Source organism: Bactrocera oleae, chromosome 5 (assembly GCF_042242935.1).
Source record: "Bactrocera oleae isolate idBacOlea1 chromosome 5, idBacOlea1, whole genome shotgun sequence".
NCBI lineage: Eukaryota > Metazoa > Arthropoda > Insecta > Diptera > Tephritidae > Bactrocera > Bactrocera oleae.
This window is the reverse complement of record NC_091539.1, coordinates 43,637,724-43,656,958: the sequence shown is the minus strand read 5'-3', so window position 1 is coordinate 43,656,958 and position 19,235 is coordinate 43,637,724. Positions and strand designations below refer to the sequence as shown.

Sequence of the window (19,235 nt, the reverse complement as noted above, 5' to 3'; positions counted from 1 at the left end):
TAGTTCACATGTGTGTTAAAGTAAATATATTTGTGAGCATTAATATAATTATTTAATAAATACCATATATACATGTATGTATATTAGTGAGAACTAACACTTTCAGGAGTTCTAGAGCAAATATGTGCAGGAAGAATTAAGTATAGACGGAATTGAAAATTCGTTTCCAACGACCATTCTCTTGAAGTCTGAGAACAGAAAACAGTCGCTGCTGTTCATTGCCGAATTCAGGCAAATTATCCACCGTTCTCATTGGTTTGTAAGCGTGCTGGTGTTCCATTTGTACTGAGCTTTCTTTCTCTTATTCTTTATTTGCCAATTCGTATTCGAATATTTTTGATCAAGCAACACTTTTCAATAAATTTTTATGCAATAAAAGTATTTAAAATAATAATAATAACGAGTATTTTTTTAGACGTGTGATTTTCAATCAGAAAATACTTCTTTCGGTGTTGATGTATTTGACATTTGTTACTTGCCACACGCGCAAACGACCCTAACTGTTCGGCATTCCGACTAATGGAGATCACACCGCTAACCTCTAAACGTCCGTCAGAAATCCCCATACCTCCAAGAACCATAATGTCCGAGTACTTAGGGCACTCCGCGATCACATGAACTCAGTCTTCTAACCGTGCCCCACACAAAAACTTCGATGATCATACAAGTGCCTCTGATGCAAAAATGCATTCAGACGCCCATGACCCGTAAGCAAGGAATTCAGATTTAGACAGTGCGCAACGACGACGATATTGCTGCTGTGGAGCAAAATATCGAAGAAGACCCGAATTCGTCCATCAACTTTATGGATTATTGTGTGGAAGAATCTTTGTTTTTGGGCTTACAAAATAGAACGCGTGCAACAATTGAAGCCGAACGACCATCAAGTCATCAGACAAACCCGAGACGATTGACGCCAAAAAGTGGTGGAAAGTTGGACCTATTGACTGAAACTTATTCTAGCCTGCGGCGGTGGCCACTAGCTCGAAATCAATTTTTATTGGGTATCGGATCATATGAAAATCAGCATAAAATGCGCCAATACAAAAATATCTATTCAGACGTGGCCAATACTGCTATGTAAAGGTATCCCCAGGCTTGAAGGAAAACGAAATAAGCTCAATCAGCCAGTTGAATTACACAAGCTAACAGTAATAATGCAGACAGTAGCCAGAAGAATTGCAGAACATGAAATTTAAATTTAACGAATCTGAATCTTATATCACAATCCCTTCTAAATGATTGCAATACGGTGTAAGACTCGCCGGTTCTTAGTGCTAATATAATGAATTTGAAAGAGAAATAACATACTCTATTTTTGCTTACGAACTTCTTTCAACTTATCTTTAAACCTTACGTAGTACTGTTACGCATACGAAAGCAAAAGTGAGTTGAAAATAACGAAAACAGAAATGTCATATTTCTTACGAATTTATCACATCGCAGCTATAAGAATTACTCAACGAATTTCCGGAAATAATTATTGACTTTAAGCGTTCACGAACGTTAATATGCATTTACATACATAAATATGTAGTTACGTGTGTATATGCAAGTGATGATCAGCGTATGCTAGTGTGCGTAAGTGACCATCAACAAGTTCGTGAGTGGGCAATGCATTTCAAGGATCTGGTCGGTACGGCCACTGTCATGCGGATGGAGAGAAATTACAAACAGATTGGAGGCCGTGGCCGCCGGCTGGCAGCAGCAGCTGTATCAACATAGGCAGCTACGATGGCCAAGTGCGAGCAAAAACACACACAAATGCATTTATTTATTTTATGCCATATGTGTTGTGTGCGTGTGAAAGTGAATATTAAAATTAATGTGGTCAGATGTGCGAATCTTTTTGTATACATTCATGAATGTTTGTGGCTACAATTAATATTGTCGACATGTTTTTCGAGTTGCTCATGTCTGTATTAACATATGTGTCTTTATTTTTATATGCATTTACATATGTAACAATTTGTGCATTGACTTCGGCTTTTGGTACGTAAAAATTGTGAATCGTCTACAAAATTTCACTAAGTTATTGAGTTCTTAAATTTTATTATTCCATTTTTAATATAAATAGATTATCTTATTTATTCCTAAATAAATTCCCACGAGCTTAATAAATATACATACCGATTGGCGGAATTCTGCCTTTGTTTATTGATAATATGACTCGTTGTAAAGTTTTCATTTAATTGAAAGCATGAAAAATCGCAATTTTACAGACACTTCCGATCCATTATATTTCTATGACAACTCTAAAACAATACCTTATACACAAGTCAGCTGGTCGGTGAATTGAAACTGTTTCGACTGTAAAATAAGTGTATAAAGATGTGTCAGATTTTACATTGGTGTGGAAACATTGATCTGTACTAATCGATTTAATTTGGGAAGCAAATAATTTTCAGCCCAATGGCTCATATTAAAGGTTTTGGGAAACAACTTATTCAGTTTATGTTCTGTCTTAAAAAAAAATTCGCTGATTTATTTAGAGGACTAGTAAAATTGACTGACAACCCACATCTGAGTTTCTGTTGACTTATTTTTGTGTGATAATTTGCGATACAAATAATCGCAATATCATTAAAAAAGGTCCAAAAAGTAATTAAAAACCTATTAAAAATTGGTTACTTTAATAGAGTTAAAATAGGCAGCCACCTGATTGATGTTGCGTTCAGCTAACAGCACACATTGATTATTATTATTAGGGTAGGGGGTATTCTAGTATAGAGGCAAGAATTTCAGGTAATTTTTAAGGTGTCGAAAACAAAGGCAATTAATATTTTTCATATTCATTTTTTAAAAGTTGTTTATTAGCATTACGAGAATACAAGAAAACAATCAAAAAGTAAAAATATCAAAAATTAGCAGCTGATACTTATCAGCTCAAAAGTGACTCTTTTAGCAACCTGAAAAAAATAAATATGGTTCTACGGGTCAGTAAAAAATCTATATATATATATCCGAAAATAATTTGAATTTCGAAAAGTCCTCTTATAGAAAAGTCCTCTTATATGAACCGATAATGGCAGTTCCGACAAATGAGCAGCTCCTTGAAGAGAAACAGGCGTGTGCACAATTACAAATCGATATCTCAAAAACTGAGGGACTGTTTCGCATATATACAGACAGACGGATGGATAGACGATTATGGCTAAAGCGACTCAGCCCGTCATTCTCATCATTTATATATATATCTTATAGACTCTCCAACGGTCCTTCTGACTGTTACAAACTTTGGGGCGAGTTTAATTGGCTCTGTTCAAGGTATAAATATACCTCGCATATTACCAGAAAATTGTGAACTGCTTTATATAAGAAATACTAACTAACACACCGTTTATAGATTTTAATGTTTTTTTTATAACTCATACGCCCTGTAGGCGAAACCTCATTTTAAATGCCGCTTAAAATTTTTTTCGTAATTAATTTAGCTCCATTTGAATTATGTAAACATGCATGCATAAAGCATGTGCAAGTAAGCACTTGTATATTTGTTGTTTGCGGCCATGTTTGCATTGTTTGGCCTGCTGACGTCATTCGTCGACACTGTTCCTGTGCGCTTCGCATCATTCAAACGCACTTCCTTTGCCACACGCTTCCGCTACTGAATTACTTGAGGTATGTTTCTTGTTATTGCTGTTTTGCACTCCATTGTTTAGTTTGCTTGTTATGGCTGCGTTGCTTGCCGCAACCTTACTCATCGTCCTGCCAACTGACCTCTCGTCCTCTTTACCCCAGCTGAGGTTGAGACTTGTTTGTCAATCTGTTTATCCACTTGCCATAATCCGTAGCTCAACACTTGTGGCACTTTCAGCAGGAGTTGTAGTCGCAATTGCTACTTGCAACGTCTGTCGCAGCATAACTTGCAACAAACTTAAATGCATATATTTGTTCATACATACATACATACATAAATACACAAATTGCATGCGAATATGCGCGTAGCTTTGCGGTCTCTGTGTTGCAGCTGAGTAAATGATGTGAGGTCGTCGCTGCTGACACGAGCTGTTGCAACGTCGCTCAAACATCGCTTTCTCTGCTGCAGCTCGAGCAATTTCTGCCATTTTATTGCCGGCTACTGTTTATTTACTTAGGAGTTGTCGGCAGTAATAAGGACTTGCAAGTGTGCGAGGCAGGGCAGCGTGAGTTTAGAGGAAAAGTAAAACTCACTTATTCGAGTTCGGTTTAATTTTTATCTCTTAATTATTCTTTTTTTTTTAATACAAATAAACCTAACGATTATCCTTCCAACCGGCACGAGCAGCAACCGGCAATCCGCAGAACGCGTGAAATTCGCCGAGTCTACAAATGCAAGAGAGTTCGTAAAACGTTCGTCAAAATTAAACATAAAATATCATCGCGAAAGAGCATATTTTTCTACGCCAAATTAATCCGTTTTTTCTGCAATTCGTCATGTAGCCTAATGAATCAGCATATTAGAGAAATTTGGCGGTTTTGGTCAGTTAGATCACACCCTATGAGTCTAAAATAACTGTCATAACATCTCCGACGGTAGGAGATTCCTCGCTTTCTTCGAAGCGGGTTTGCTGGATGAAGTCTGCCGTTTTGTACTGTCTCTTTACTTTCTACTGAGTACCAGTAAATTAATTTTTCGACAGCGGTCACAAAGCAATGCATAAACTCTTTAGAATTGCGCTTAAACACCGTCAAACACTGCTGTAAAGTGTGCCCACGCTTGCACTTGTTGTTCGGAATGAACGAACGTAGTACCCATCGCGCCGACAACGTTTTTATTCAAAATATTTTGTGCAGTATATAATCCTCGCGGTTTTTGAAATGCTCCCTCTTCTTCGGGATTCGGCCGAAAACACACAGTTCTGTCGAATGCTTTAGTAAACTCAGTGTAGATATCATTAGACATATTATTCCGAAAACTTCAGTCTCCCCTCCTAAAATCCGGGCTGAGGATAAAATATTAATTCAGAAACCGAAAAAGTTTTATGATTTCTTACACCAACATAGATTCTTGTTCGAAGTATTTATTGCATTCTTCATCTATTTATTATTTTATTTATTTAATAATTATTTATAAAGTAAACGAGTGAATATGAATTAAACATGTTACACAAATAAACATGATAAAACTAAAATAAATATTAAAGCAGGAACGTTCCAACATTACCTTATTTACCAAGCAGCAAATCCTCTTATTGGCGATACAATAAACACACCATTTTGCGAATATTATTGTACAATCATATACAAACCAACACAGCAAACTGCAGTCTCAGCTGCTCCCTATTCACTTAGTCGAAATAATGGGTAAACAAATAGATCGCCGATGAGCATGCAAGAAGGGAACACTTACCAAAATCTCATCATGATGGGAACGAGGAGATGTTCATCGTCTTCGTACATTCGGATCTATGAATATCGCGCAAGCTCAGCAAGCGTGGGTCGATAACACATGTGGAGTTGGTGAAGCCTTCTAGCCTTAAGTTGAACGTAAATAGTCCATTAAGCTACTAGCTCTTAGCAAAGTTCACATGACAGTAATGATACTAGGTGTTCCAACATTGGCACTAACGCGATGAGTCTAAGGATTTTGGAGAACGCAGCTTGTCAAAGTTACAGGGAGTAAGAGTCATTATTCTTTACTGTCCAGATTTAGCCAGACTAAGGTTGAAGCTTATCAGTGGCCATATTTTCTATGATATCGGTAAATTAGCTGGAATTGATATTGGTTCCCTTAATAATTTTGTGGTAAGCTCTATGCGCTTTGTCGATATGTCACGGTCTTTTTCATCCATAACCAGGAATTCAAAAGCATCACAACAGACAGAGATCTCTAATTGTAATCAGTCTTTACCTAACCTGACTTTGTATATTTTTTTGTCTAAGAAAAATACCTCGTACCTCTAATCTCGTGTACTGATCGATATACAATCTACTAGAAAGATGGAAAACTATTTCTTAGGCATATCGGGAATTCATTTGTTATCTATTTTTAGGACAAATTATTAGTTAAAGAGCTTACAATGAATATCTTGAGTTCAGTAGGTGTGGTTGTGGTTGTGGTTGCAAAGTGGTTTTGAAGGTATGAACTACCATCCGAAGTCCCATTTTTATATTGTATGTTTTATCACATTTGTATATTTTACATTCCAACTATTATTTGTTAGATAGCTATACCAATTTCTACTTTTATTTCAACTTGCAACGTTGTGTTGAAAGGCTTCCTCTTATTTGTAGAAAACATATCACTGCTAGCCCATAAATAGAGTGTTCTACAGATTTTAGATCGCTTGCAAACATTTAATGGAATTTCAATAAAAAGTCTGGTTTTAACCATTTCGATCTTTCATAATGTATCTCATATATGATTTGCCGAAATTTTTTATACACCATTGAGATAAGAGGAGAAGGTAGTAAAAGTATAAATGATCTTTGGAAATAAGCACAATTATGAACAATGAAGACAATTATTTTGATTTGGGAGTCTAACTTCCAAAAACGGAGATATTATTTTTTTTACTTATGACTCCATTTCTCCAAAAAGTTGAGTTAGTCCTAAACCCAGTGTTGTAAAATGTAATATAAAACGGATTTCAATAAAGCTTCATTATATATAAAAATTAAATATATAATATCCAGTGATTCGTGACACATTCATATATAAATAATTATGCATTTAATGTTTTTAAATCTGTATTTTGTTTGCTACCCTGCAGAAACTCTCACTTTTCAACCGGAATTTGTGGAAAGTATATCGAATGTGTCAGTTGCTGTGGGCCGGGATGCTACATTCACATGTCACGTGCGGCATTTGGGTGGTTATAGAGTAAGTATTTGACCACAAAACTGTATATTTATATACTTTCGGTATAATATACCTTTACCAGCATTATAATGTACGAAAAATTAGTGCTCACATTCATTAGCATTGCTAACTCTACTTTAACACAAAACAGAGCATATAAAATTATCAATTAACTTTAATTATTATTTCAAAATTTATTCTTTACGTATTTTTTATCTTGTGATATGCTAGATTCTTTCAGCGAGAACTTTATAAATCCACTACAGTTGAACATATGTATATCATACATTTTTATGTATACACCAAAAAATCAATTTTTTGACTTTGTTTCATGGTCTTTTATTCTCTCTATTTTTCTTTATTTGGCCACCCACTCCACACCGTCACATCACCTCTGATCGACCTGTGGTCATCACAACCATTATTAAACAACTGCAATCGTTGTCGACTGCTAATATTGCCCACTTTCCCGCTATTTTCGCTGTCATTTCGACTATCAACACTGTTGCCGGTACTAACTGACGGCACTTGTCGCCGCGACACCACTATCAGGTTGGCTGGCTAAAAGCGGATACAAAAGCCATTCAGGCGATACACGAGAATGTCATCACACACAATCCACGTGTCAGTGTTAGTCACTTGGATCAAAATACATGGAATTTACATATAAAAGCAGTGTCGGAAGAGGATCGCGGCGGTTATATGTGTCAGCTCAATACGGATCCAATGAAAAGTCAGGTGAGTGCATGGAAGTGCTGAGAATGAAATGAAATTCGAATGCAATTAAATTTTGTTGAGAACAGTGGACAATGCATAGGAATTTAAAGTGTAAAATTTCCTTAACTAAAATGTTAAATCGATTAACTATTTATGGTTTAAACGCACAACTAAATATAAAAAAGCTTTTCTAGTATAAATGTCTACTTATTCGACAATATTTAACAAAAAAGTATAAATTAAGTCATATATTTTTTTATATATTAATTAAATCAACATATCAAATGATACTTTTAATTAACGTTGCATGACAGATATAGGAATACCCAAATATTATAAATACTGTAGTAAAATTAACAAGCTATAAGCTGCTTTACAGCTAGAATGAATCCCAAGCACTATTCATCAGCCTACTGTTCTCTTCTCGTATAAACAACTTACATTAACATACTTACGTACTTTTTTAACTTCTTTGATGTTCTATTCCATAGTATATATTACCAGATTTAGGTTAGAAACCTGACCAGTTTATACCAGTACCAAGGTGCGCCATCCTTTTTAATAGTCCACTACAATCTACTGATATACTACTGTGATCAAGAAGTAAGATAAAATTGTCATTTAAAACTCTCGGGCAACAGGAAGACAGGGAATTTTTATTTTTAGGTTGGTAGAACTGTCTATAATATTGTCTAAGTGTCAAAAGGTTTAATTATCTCCGAGTCCGAGCTTTTGTAAACACCCAAATATTACTTTTGATTTTTACTATGGCGGACACATCACATCAAATGTTGTTTGCGGACACATTGAAAATGTTGCTGAAGGTATTTGGTGATCGAATATGACACAAAAAACGTTTACACCGGAAAAATAAATACTATTCTGACTATTTCGAAAACTAGAAGAAGCGTTGGCAAAAGGTCGTTTTATGGGACGGAGTGAGCGTATGAAATTGATTTGAAAGAACTAATAATGAACTAATATTTTATACACAAATTCACCTTACTTTTCGGTCACATTGGTCCATTCGTATTGGTACTACATACAGCTGCATATCTTGTTATATATACCTATATTAAAATATTTTCCCTATTATAGTCTTGTTATATCTCAGTTTGTATGTCTTGAACAAGTTACATTGAGTTTGCTACGAAACTTGTAACGCCCAAAAGTAATGTCGGAGTTATGCCCTTCTGTCTGGCCGTCAGTATGCTCGAATACATGAACAAGGCACTCAGTTTTTGAGATATCGATATAAAATTTTGCACAAGTCGTTTTCCCACTAAGTAACTGTTAATTTGTCGGAACGGTTGATATCGGACCACTATAGAATATAGCTGCTATACAAACTGATCGATCAAATTCAAAGTTTTGGTATGGAAAACTTTTTGATGAAATTATGACTACCTCAGCATATAACTGCAACTGCAAACCTACGGATCAAAATTAAGAGGGGGGTAGGATTTCAAGGCAAAAAAAGGCTTTTTTTGCGAATTTTTTTCTTAAATATGGATTAAGTAATTTTATTCGGACTTTTGAACATTATTGAGCATACTTTCGATAATATAGGGTAATTTTTTCATGCAGGAATATTAAAGCATAAGCCGATAACAGAGCTTCCCTACTTTTCCACTAATAATTTCGCTATATAGGGGGTGGAAAACACCTTTAATGTAAAAAAAAAATTATGTATATAAATAGGGGGCGGTATTTTATGTGTCGAAAATGTGTATGTTTAAAATGAATCGGTCAAGTAGTTTTGAAATGACAGTGAACACGGACTTCGAAAAAGTAGTTTTGAGAAAAACACGTCTAAAGTTTATGAACTATTGGTTGGAGCGCTAAAGGCCAGGAGATTAATAAGACAATAACTTTAAGAATATTGCTTCTATCGACCTAAAATTTTAAGGACATATTCTTGAAATGTTAAACAATAGGATAAAAGAAAAAAATCGATTTTTCGAAAGTAAAACCCCTGCCCCTCCCTTAAGGTAAAGATATTTTTATACCCTTTTATGAAAGAAACGCACCTGCAAAGTTAAAGATTTTTTATAACTATTAGTCGATTATATATACGGAAACTATTTCTAGTATTCTATTATAGGGAATTATATAGATTTATGTAAAATGAAAGCTACAACATCGGCCGGAAGTAGGCCACTATTTCGAAACAATATAAGATGATCGCCAGAAATATGTTCTATTACTTTTGGGATTTGATAAATCTGAAATTATGACTGGAGTGTGCTTTGGTTTAAACATTTTAAATTTTTTCTTGTGAATAAGCTTATAAGGTAAGAGATATACATTTGGTTTTTTGACATGTGATATCTGATATATTATGAGTAAAGACTCAAAACAGCTGATGCATTGGAGTGTGACTTACTTGGTTAGACTGAATATGTGATATTAAAATGTGTGCACAACAACTCTTGAAATTTCGACACGAATGCTTGTAGTTTATATCCGTTAAACTGCGAATATCTTGATCAATACTTCGAATTCTGCTAAATTTTTTTTTTACTGATTTTCCTTAGTAAAAAAATCCTTGTATATAAATAAATATTAAAAAATAACACTGTTTATACGAGGTGTGTTCAAAATATAACGGGAATTTTAAAATTAAATTTCGCGTACAGTAAAATTGTCATCTGTATATATTGCTTACATTGTCTAAGATTAAACATGTGTTTGTGAGCTTAGCGATTTTTGTTTGATAAAAGAAATTTATATAAAAATTTATTCGTAAAGTCTTGGACAAAAACAATGCCCATTCCTTTAGATAGGCCACATATGGCTCCGTGCAACGTGTCATCTTATATTTCCAAAAATAAAGAGAACCTTAATTTCCCTCCTAAGTCCTCGTTTCACAAGCATAGGTGACATTAAATGCGCACCGCTAAAAGAGCTTAAGGATATTCCAAAAATCGAGTTTGAGATATGTTTAGACAATTGGAAGAACGGCTGGTATAAGTGCATAATATCGAGTGGGAACTATTTTGAAGGTGACAACATAAATGACAAAAGAAAAACTATTTTTTTCCAAATATGAAAATTTTTCGTATATGCATACATCTATTTCTACAACTTTTTGGACTGCTTACAAATATGAATTTTTTATTTGTATAATTTTCATGCATTTACAATTCCGTATATACCTACATGGCGTATGAATAATTTTCCGTTCTTATAAAACTTACACTCTAAAATATCGCTCATACGCCACTTAGATATCCATATTTTAAACAGTTTTACTTTGTAATAGCACGAAAGAGTTTGATATTATAGCAATTTGTAAAGTGTCGAACTCTGTGTGTACACACCACAAACACAATAAACCAATATTGTCATTCAACTGAATATTGCGGTGGCATCGAACTGAAAACCTTTAAATGCATAAGAAAGACCAACTTAACAGACGAACACACTTTAGTGTGTGCACAAACGACAGAGTTCGCGGTACACACACACACACACACACACAAATAAGGAGAGTAAGCAAACAAATACTAAAACAATGAGTATTATAGAGCTTGTGGTTTCTGGTTGGGGTTAAGTAGTAGTAATGTTTGCAAGAACAGGCAAACGCTCGCCTGAAGCTTGCTGCCACCTCCCGAGTGCTAACCTGCCCAACTAGGCAGCGCACACTTCAATGTCCAACCAAGTGAAGTTTATGGCGCCAATAAAATGTATTTCATGCTTCCTTAATTTTTATTTTACTTCTTCGTCTGCGCTTTTACCGCGCGGTGGCTCGCTTGCTTGGTTGTTACGAAATGTTGCATGAATTTTCGTATTTTCACATTTTTGTGGCTGGACATGAGGCGAAAATGCACGACTGAATGGATTCCTTTAGGTGTTTGTATTTTATTTTATTTCTTTTTTGTATTTTTTTTAATGACATTGTGCAGCTATACAAACAAATACTGGCTGGTTAAGTATATGAGGTTGTTGCCAGTAGAAATTCGCACAAACTATTGTAAAATATTGCTACAACAAATAAACCAGAATAGGTTTTCATATATGTAAATAAGTAAGTGTATGTGCTGAGTAAATATATACTTGTAATAATCTCTGTCAATACTTGGAGCTGTGCGCCACAATAAAGTAGCCGGCCTCTATCTCTTTGCCAGCTGTGAACATTTGCCCATTTTATCATGAGTCGGTCGTAAATTCCTGTTCTACATTCCCGTTTATGGGTTCTTCGTTCATTTGTTGTTGCTTATTTATGTGGTCATAAGTTGTTGTTGTTGGCTGTCTTTGCTGTTTATTAAAAGGTGATTTTTATGCGCACATCAAGGTGTTCGGCGTATGAGATTTTTTATAACCATTGCTGGGCTACTTTGACAGTTCTGACAGGAAGTTAGCGTCCAGACACGAAAGTCCGACGTGGCGGCGTTGTTGACAGCTTTGATTATAATAAAACTACAAATGCACAGAATTCACTTAGCACAATTAAGTTAATTGAGATTAAAGTACACATATTGTTAGTAGTAAATATATGTGTAGATTTCTGTGCGATTGTGCCTGTTGAGTGTATTTCTGAGATTTTTGTCTAAGAGCAACTTGAAGTCTTCATTTGTTATCTTCTGTGTCTCACTAACGCGTCATATATTTATAAACTTACTATGGCTATACGAGAAAAATTGGCCACAAGAAAATATAGCAGACCTACGTATAAAGTCGTATAAAAATTAACATCAAACACAGCAAATCCTGTGGCAATATAAGAAATTATCAACAAATTTTCAGAAAAGATTGAGGTGTTTCCGTAGAAATTGTGCTAGCTATAATCCTGAGGGAAGCGTCTTTAAATCATCGTTTCTCGTAGTCTAAATCTGAAAGAAATTTTTTCCTTCCATATGTCTATTCTTCTAAATGGTTGCATAAATTAGCAACGATAAAGCAACAGCCGAATCTGAATTGCAACGAGAGAAATATTTTATTTACTTTTCTAATACCATATTCTAACTGAAAATTATAATTATTTAAATTTTTCATACGAAAACATTATTCTAATATCTAATAGTCGCAATAATGCTAATTTTCTATTAAAGAGTTTTTTAACTTTTGTAGTCATCGGCGAATGTTGCCTTGCCTACGAATTTTTCACAAACTTTCAGTTGAAAATTTAATGTTTAAATTTTTGTTTTAAAACTAATTATAAACTTTTAAACAAGACACGAGTAGGGTAAGGATGAATTTTCTGAAATATGCACACTAGGGTGGAGCGAAATTTTATTTTTTATTTTTTTGCTTAGCCCGGGGGTATAATCTGTAGATTATAAAAAAGGAAAATTTTTAGACAAAAAAAATTTTAACATCTAGAGGCTCAGTTTTAAAGTAAATTTTGAGTAAACATTTTTTTTGGACAAGTAAAAATTATTTTAGGTTTAAACTTTTTACATTATATAAAAATTACCGAATGTGACGGTTTTTGACTCACAATTTACTTTAACGCTAAAGAAAAGCATGTTGTCGTTTAAGACTTTTTTTTTTAAACTCCAATAATGACCACAAAAATTCCTTTTTGAGTTGATAACTTTTAATTGGCCAGAAACAAGACTCCCTACAGCTTCTAGAACACTTATCAAAAATTGTTTACGAACTAAAATTTTTAACTCGAAATTTTACTCTAAAACTAAGTACGCCGCCTCTAGATGTTAAAAAAAAAATTATGTCCAAAAATTTTCTTTTTTTTATAATCTACAGATTTTACCCCCAGGCTAAGCAAAAAAAAAATTGTTTTCGCTACACCCTAATGCACACTAATATTGCATTGAATAGATAAAAAACTACAACGGGATCAAAAATAATTAGTTTCTTTAAACTTTAAAGTTATATGAAAAAAATATAAACTTCCTTTGCCTTTTCTCTCTTTATAGATTGGCTTTCTGGATGTAGTCATACCACCAGACTTTGTAGCGGAGGATACCTCTTCTGATGTGATTGTGCCGGAAGGCAGTTCGGTCAAATTAACATGTCGGTGAGTATATTCGAAAATACGTATGGTAAATAAAACTTACAAAGTACTTTATAATACTGTTACTTTAAGAGTTTAGTTGGAAAATAAAGTATGAATGAATCTAAAGCGAGATCAAAATGATCAAGATTACGAGACGAGCAAATTTCCAGATGTCTCTCTGTTTACCTTAGACAAACTTAGTAAATTTTAATAGAAATCCAAATACCTTGCTGAACTTGGTACACTTATTCGAAGGGACTCTTAGGAGGTTGATATTGTGTATATTCGTAGAGAAAACAGAACACAGTCTACAATTAAACATAAATACTAAATTTTCGAAATTAAGTTTATCAGTGCTTCCGATAGAATGTTTATCGAATACATCGCTTAATGTGTGATATATCCAGATGATATAAAGTGAAGTTGTTTCTGTAATTACAATATACTTCGATGCAAAAATTTAAATCGGCTGTTCACCTAACACCACATTCATTATTATGATTTCGTTCTTTTGTTTGGCATAAGCATGTGTTATCTGAGTACGTTTAAACGGCATTAAATAATAATTTGGTTGGATGTCTAAAATGAATACGATTTTTGTACAGCGTTTTCTCTTAAAATTAAGAATTTCGTCCCTTTAGTTTTATATCGCACACATCGGTGTGAAAGCAAGATATCTCAATAACATTAAGTTAGCATACTCTTCTATCCACTATTTTATTCTTTTATCCGGTTCTAAACATTAGTGATATCGGTATGTACCTTTTCACAACACTAACATGGTAGATAAAGTGATTTACAGTAGTAAGGTATAAATATTTCGTAATAAAACAAGTTGTACAGATGAAACAATTCAGCGCTATTTCTCAGCGCATTACCTAGGTATTAGGTTATTTGGTACCAGCGGTTGATAATTTTATCTAAAACTGAATATTTAATTCAAATTAGACTTTTTCCATAATATAGTACATTCAAAAATACCATATTTCTCGCGTTATAAACATTTTAAGACTTTAACTGTTATCTAATACTCTTATATATTTTTAAATTAATAAAAAAAAAAAACTGTTCCTTCCTAAAGAAAAATTGAATATGTATCTAATTATTTAATTTCTCTCAGAATGTATCATTAAAATCTACTATAACCCTAAAACCCACCAGCGGTTACGACAAAAGCTGCGCACACTGCGCCGAAAACTGGCTCAAAGTCATTTGTGATAATTTTTGGCCAATAAAAAATTACTTTGCTCAACAGTAATAAAACCACAACAAATAATTCAACCAAATCTTGCTGCCCCCTCGTTTAGGGCATGTGTGTCCACCGCCATTAAGTAATAATGTCAACAAATTAAGCGACACTTCATTCTTCTTGATTTAGTGGACAGAACTTTACCATTTCGCTGGCCGCCTCACTTGTCCTCTGTCAGACAGCTCCTCTGCTTGACTCAGAATAGTTACTAAACGTACCACAAAGTAGCAAAATTTCTACCACATTTGCCACAATAATGAATGGCTGAATGTTGCAGCAAAGTAGAGAGAACACAACAAAAGAGAATAGACATATGGAACGAAACCGGGCAAAGTGGCGATGTGGAGAGGACTCAAAGTATTTGGTCAGTTTGTATTTTCTGCTTACTTTGTTGGTGATTTATTGACCCGTCGCGCACACATACGCACATATGCATGTACGTGTGCATATAAGCAAAGAAAGAGAGTCATGAGGCGAGTGAATTTCACTTAATATTTAACTTAAGTACATTGCTAAATTCCAATTTTGTTGGGATTCTAAAATTTTCGCAAAATATGATTTATCTCTTACTCAATTTTTCCAACACCCAGCCTCGTCTTGTTAGACATTGAACTTAAATGGAATGCTAAATAATTTCCGACCGACAAATGAATTAATTAATGCACTGCACTTTATGATGCTGCCACTGCACAACTTTTCGTCGAAAGTTTTCAACACTGCTGCAGCGTTTTTATTATTTATTTTTGTTGCTTTACTTCGGTTTGTTAGCCTGTTTTCGCTCACTAGCCGGCAGCTTGTTCACACTTATGTTTAAACGCCCAAAAGTATGCAAACATGCTTTGAAAGTCTAAGCCAGTCACTGACACTGTGTAAATGGACTTAACCGAGTTGGCTGCAGTTAGGGCATCGCCATTGTTTACACTTCTGCAGCTGCCGGCTTTTGTTCGGTAGACATTTGCCTGCAAGTAATGCAATCATCAAAAGTGTTGCATACATTACGGGTGCACGCTAAACAAAGCCAGTGTCTCGGTGTGAGTTGGAGACGCTTTCATACTGCTGGCTTATTTTTCTGGGAGTGTAAGTTTTTATTTATATATAAAATTTTGTGTGTGTTGATGCTTGAGGGTCTAAAGAAATTTAAGTACTCTGGCAATGACATCTGCTTTTCTGCGATAAGAAACAATAAATAGTTGGTAGAATTTAAAAATTATAATAGTGACAAATTTAATGCGATTTTTAGTCCACATTTCACTATTTTATTTAAGTTTATATATTATGAAAATACACACACAAATACAAATACAAAGGCCCCTTACAAGAACTTGATTCCGAACGTTCAATTTGTATGGCAGCTATATGATTTAGTGATCTGATCTGACCAATTTCTGCAGAGAATAATTGTTGCTTTAAGTGATAACTCGTGCCTAATTTTGTGAAGATACCTCGTCAAATAAACAAATATTCCATACAAGCACTTTACTTAGATCCTTCAGTTAATATGACAGCTATATGCTATAGTCATTCGATCTATACAATTTCTTCGGCGATTAGATTATTGCCTTAAATAACAATCCGTGCCAAATTTCGTGAAATACCTCGTCAAATGAAAGAGTTTTCCATGCAAGCACTTCATTCCGATTGTTCAAATAAGCAGTTTCTTTGTGAGAAAAGGACAGGTGCAAAATTTCAGATCGATAGCTTAAAAACTGAGGGACTAGTTTGTATATATACAGACAGGGCTAAATCAACTCAGCTCATCATGCTGATCATTTATGTATATATTTTATAAGGTCTCCAACATTTCTTTCTGGGTGTTACAAACTTCGTGGCATTAAGTACTTAGATGAATACATAATGTTTCATGAATTCAATGTTCTAATTTCCATTGTAGCAAAATTACGAGTATTTTTATACCTGTTTTATGAGCGTTTTTCATCCGTTTTTTTAGACTTCAAAAGTCCTGCTTTCTCCGCATCGCACGTTTTCAAAGTCGGTGCTCCTCTTAGCCTCAAGAGAAGAAGGTTAAGAATCTTACCAGAGGCCAGTTGTAAAAGCTGTTTGGAAGATGGCGAGGTAGAAAAATATCAACACATCCTTCTTGACTGAAGGCCTACGCAAGATCATGGCTCAAACTCCAGGGAGTTCACGCTGTCAGGCCTCAAAACGCTTTGTAGACTTATAAGGTCTGATTTTAGTATATAGGTGTCCATTGCGATCCCCATCTTGAGGATCAGTCATTCCCTCACCTAAATCAAGATACAGCTATGATATTTAGAAAAAGCAATTAGTTTTAGCTGTGCCCAATTAATTAATTTCATTCATTAATATTTCACATTCGGTAACCTTACATTTTATTATTTTATTTATCCATATTATGTTTATACATACATATTTTAAAGCTGGTAATTTTACTACGAACTGTTCGATGAAATATAGATCAAAAACTAATATTTAGCAAAACCTTCTATAAATGAAAATGAGTAAAATATTTTTTATCAGAAAAAAAAATTAAAATATTAACCTAAATTATAGAAACTATACTTTCAAACTATTCAACTAAAGAAATTAAATTATATTATTAATAGAAATATTAATGAATAATATTATTTGCTTTTAGGGCTCGCGGCTATCCTGAACCAATCGTGACATGGCGGCGGGAGGACGGCAACGAAATCGTGCTCAAAGACAACATCGGCACAAAGACCATGGGTGAGCAAATATTGACTACAAATTTCTTAAAACTAGTTCTCAAAAAAAAAAAAAAAAGGATTCAACATTGTCTATTTCTTAACTATCTTTCTGCTCTGTCTTCCACACAGTATCCTCATTTCGCGGCGAAGTGTTAAAGCTGACGAAAATCTCACGCAACGAAATGGGCTCATACCTCTGCATTGCATCAAACGGTGTACCGCCGTCAGTTTCAAAGCGCATCTCGCTCAACATACATTGTAAGTATTTAGGCACCAGCATACATCGTTGCATCTATATTTAGCATATACATATGTACACATGGCAAATTTGCATAAAAAGGTGCAGGTGAGTGTGTCACACCGGTTTGCCTAAAATAAAAGAACACATTGTCGGTTGTCAGCGCAGCTGCTCATTAATTACCGCAGTCTCATGTTGCAACAGTTCTCCTACTCCAACTCGTAGCGCTCATTGACTTCAAAAAGGTACTCTGTCGGCTAGTTTACCACACAAACCACCCATCATTGTGCAAAGCTCTTTTTTTTTGCGTTTTTTGCTCTTCGGCAACTTATCATCGAGCTGCAGCTCGTCGGCGCACAAGTGGCGCTTTTTGGCAAGTTGCCTTTTGGTGGCAGTCAAAAGTGTGAATACAAAGGTATACCTGCAGCTTAACGTACTATGCCCAACGACCAACTGACCAGCACAATCTCCATTATGGCTCACACGTGAAGCGCCTGTGGCTTTAGCCTGTAGCATATACTTTTTACCTATCTTCTCGCCAATTTCGTTCGTTTTACTTTCGAAACCACTGTTTTGTCTTTATTTGTTTGGGCACTTTTTGTACCTTTGGCATTCCTTAAAACGTGTTATCCCGTATTTAGTCATCACTACAAACTTCACTTTGTCAAGTAGAAGGGTGGAGTTTTTTAGAAAACCTTTAGTTAACCAGTTAACCTCGTTCTTTCTTGATACTTTTTCTCCTTTCTGTCTTATTTGATTTTTTGTTATTTAGTTCATTTTCTGTTGGCCATTGGCTTAAGTTTTTTGTCAAAATGTCGCCAGCACGTGCTCTATTCAGTGCGCTCAACTGCATCCACCAACAGTTCACTCAATCAAGTGGCATGCAGCAGCAGCGCAAATTTTCTCGTCATCTTATGTGGATTCACGAACGATTCTCAGTTTGCGAGACAACACGAATCACTGCAGCTATAAAGCTGGCATGTGGAGCAAATTTCACTAAACGACGTGCTTCACTTAACTGGGGGATTCTCTTTTTTTATCACGTGGACTGTGCGCGCACTTCATTTGTTTGAATTCATAAATAGTACTTTGTCGTACTTTTGCGCATATAAGATACCTGGGATATTAACAAAATTTCACATAGAACAATATAGAAAGACTAGCGGTCCAAAATGTCATTCCTTGAAAATCAATATTAGCTATATTCGCAATATTGAGCAAAATAGCTTACTGCCGGATCCACTTTGAAGTCAACTGTGGAGGCTATTATAGACAGATTTATATTCAATTTGGGTAGTGCATTCGATTCAGATCAGATCTGTGAAAAGATGTAAGGAAGCTTTTCCAGATATTTACGCGCAGAGATCGTACAGTAAATTAAAAAATTGCTAGTAAGTCGTATATGACGAGTCTTCTTCCTCGACGGCCACTGCTACAAATAAGTTAAGGGGTTTCAACGTGGTCGCACGTCGGTTTTTGGTGAGCTACTCCCCGAGTGTAGACGCGCAAGATCACTGTCGATCATATACTGCATGATATATAGGCCGAACTTCTTGTGAAGAAGATGAAAACTGTCCTAACGGCCGAAAAGGCGA

The 19,235-nt window shown here is 34.9% G+C and overlaps 1 protein-coding gene across 1 annotated transcript in view; it reads left to right on the top strand.

Annotated features, from left to right (window-relative positions):
- Nucleotides 1–19,235, top strand: part of DIP-alpha (Dpr-interacting protein alpha) — a 54,630-nt gene that overhangs the window by 17,083 nt on the left and 18,312 nt on the right. Inside the window, exons 2-6 of the mRNA XM_014248201.3 lie at nt 6,696–6,805; nt 7,337–7,522; nt 13,384–13,484; nt 17,330–17,421; nt 17,532–17,660. Coding sequence (XP_014103676.3) covers nt 6,696–6,805; nt 7,337–7,522; nt 13,384–13,484; nt 17,330–17,421; nt 17,532–17,660 — 618 coding nt within the window. The remainder of the gene's footprint in view (nt 1–6,695; nt 6,806–7,336; nt 7,523–13,383; nt 13,485–17,329; nt 17,422–17,531; nt 17,661–19,235) is intronic.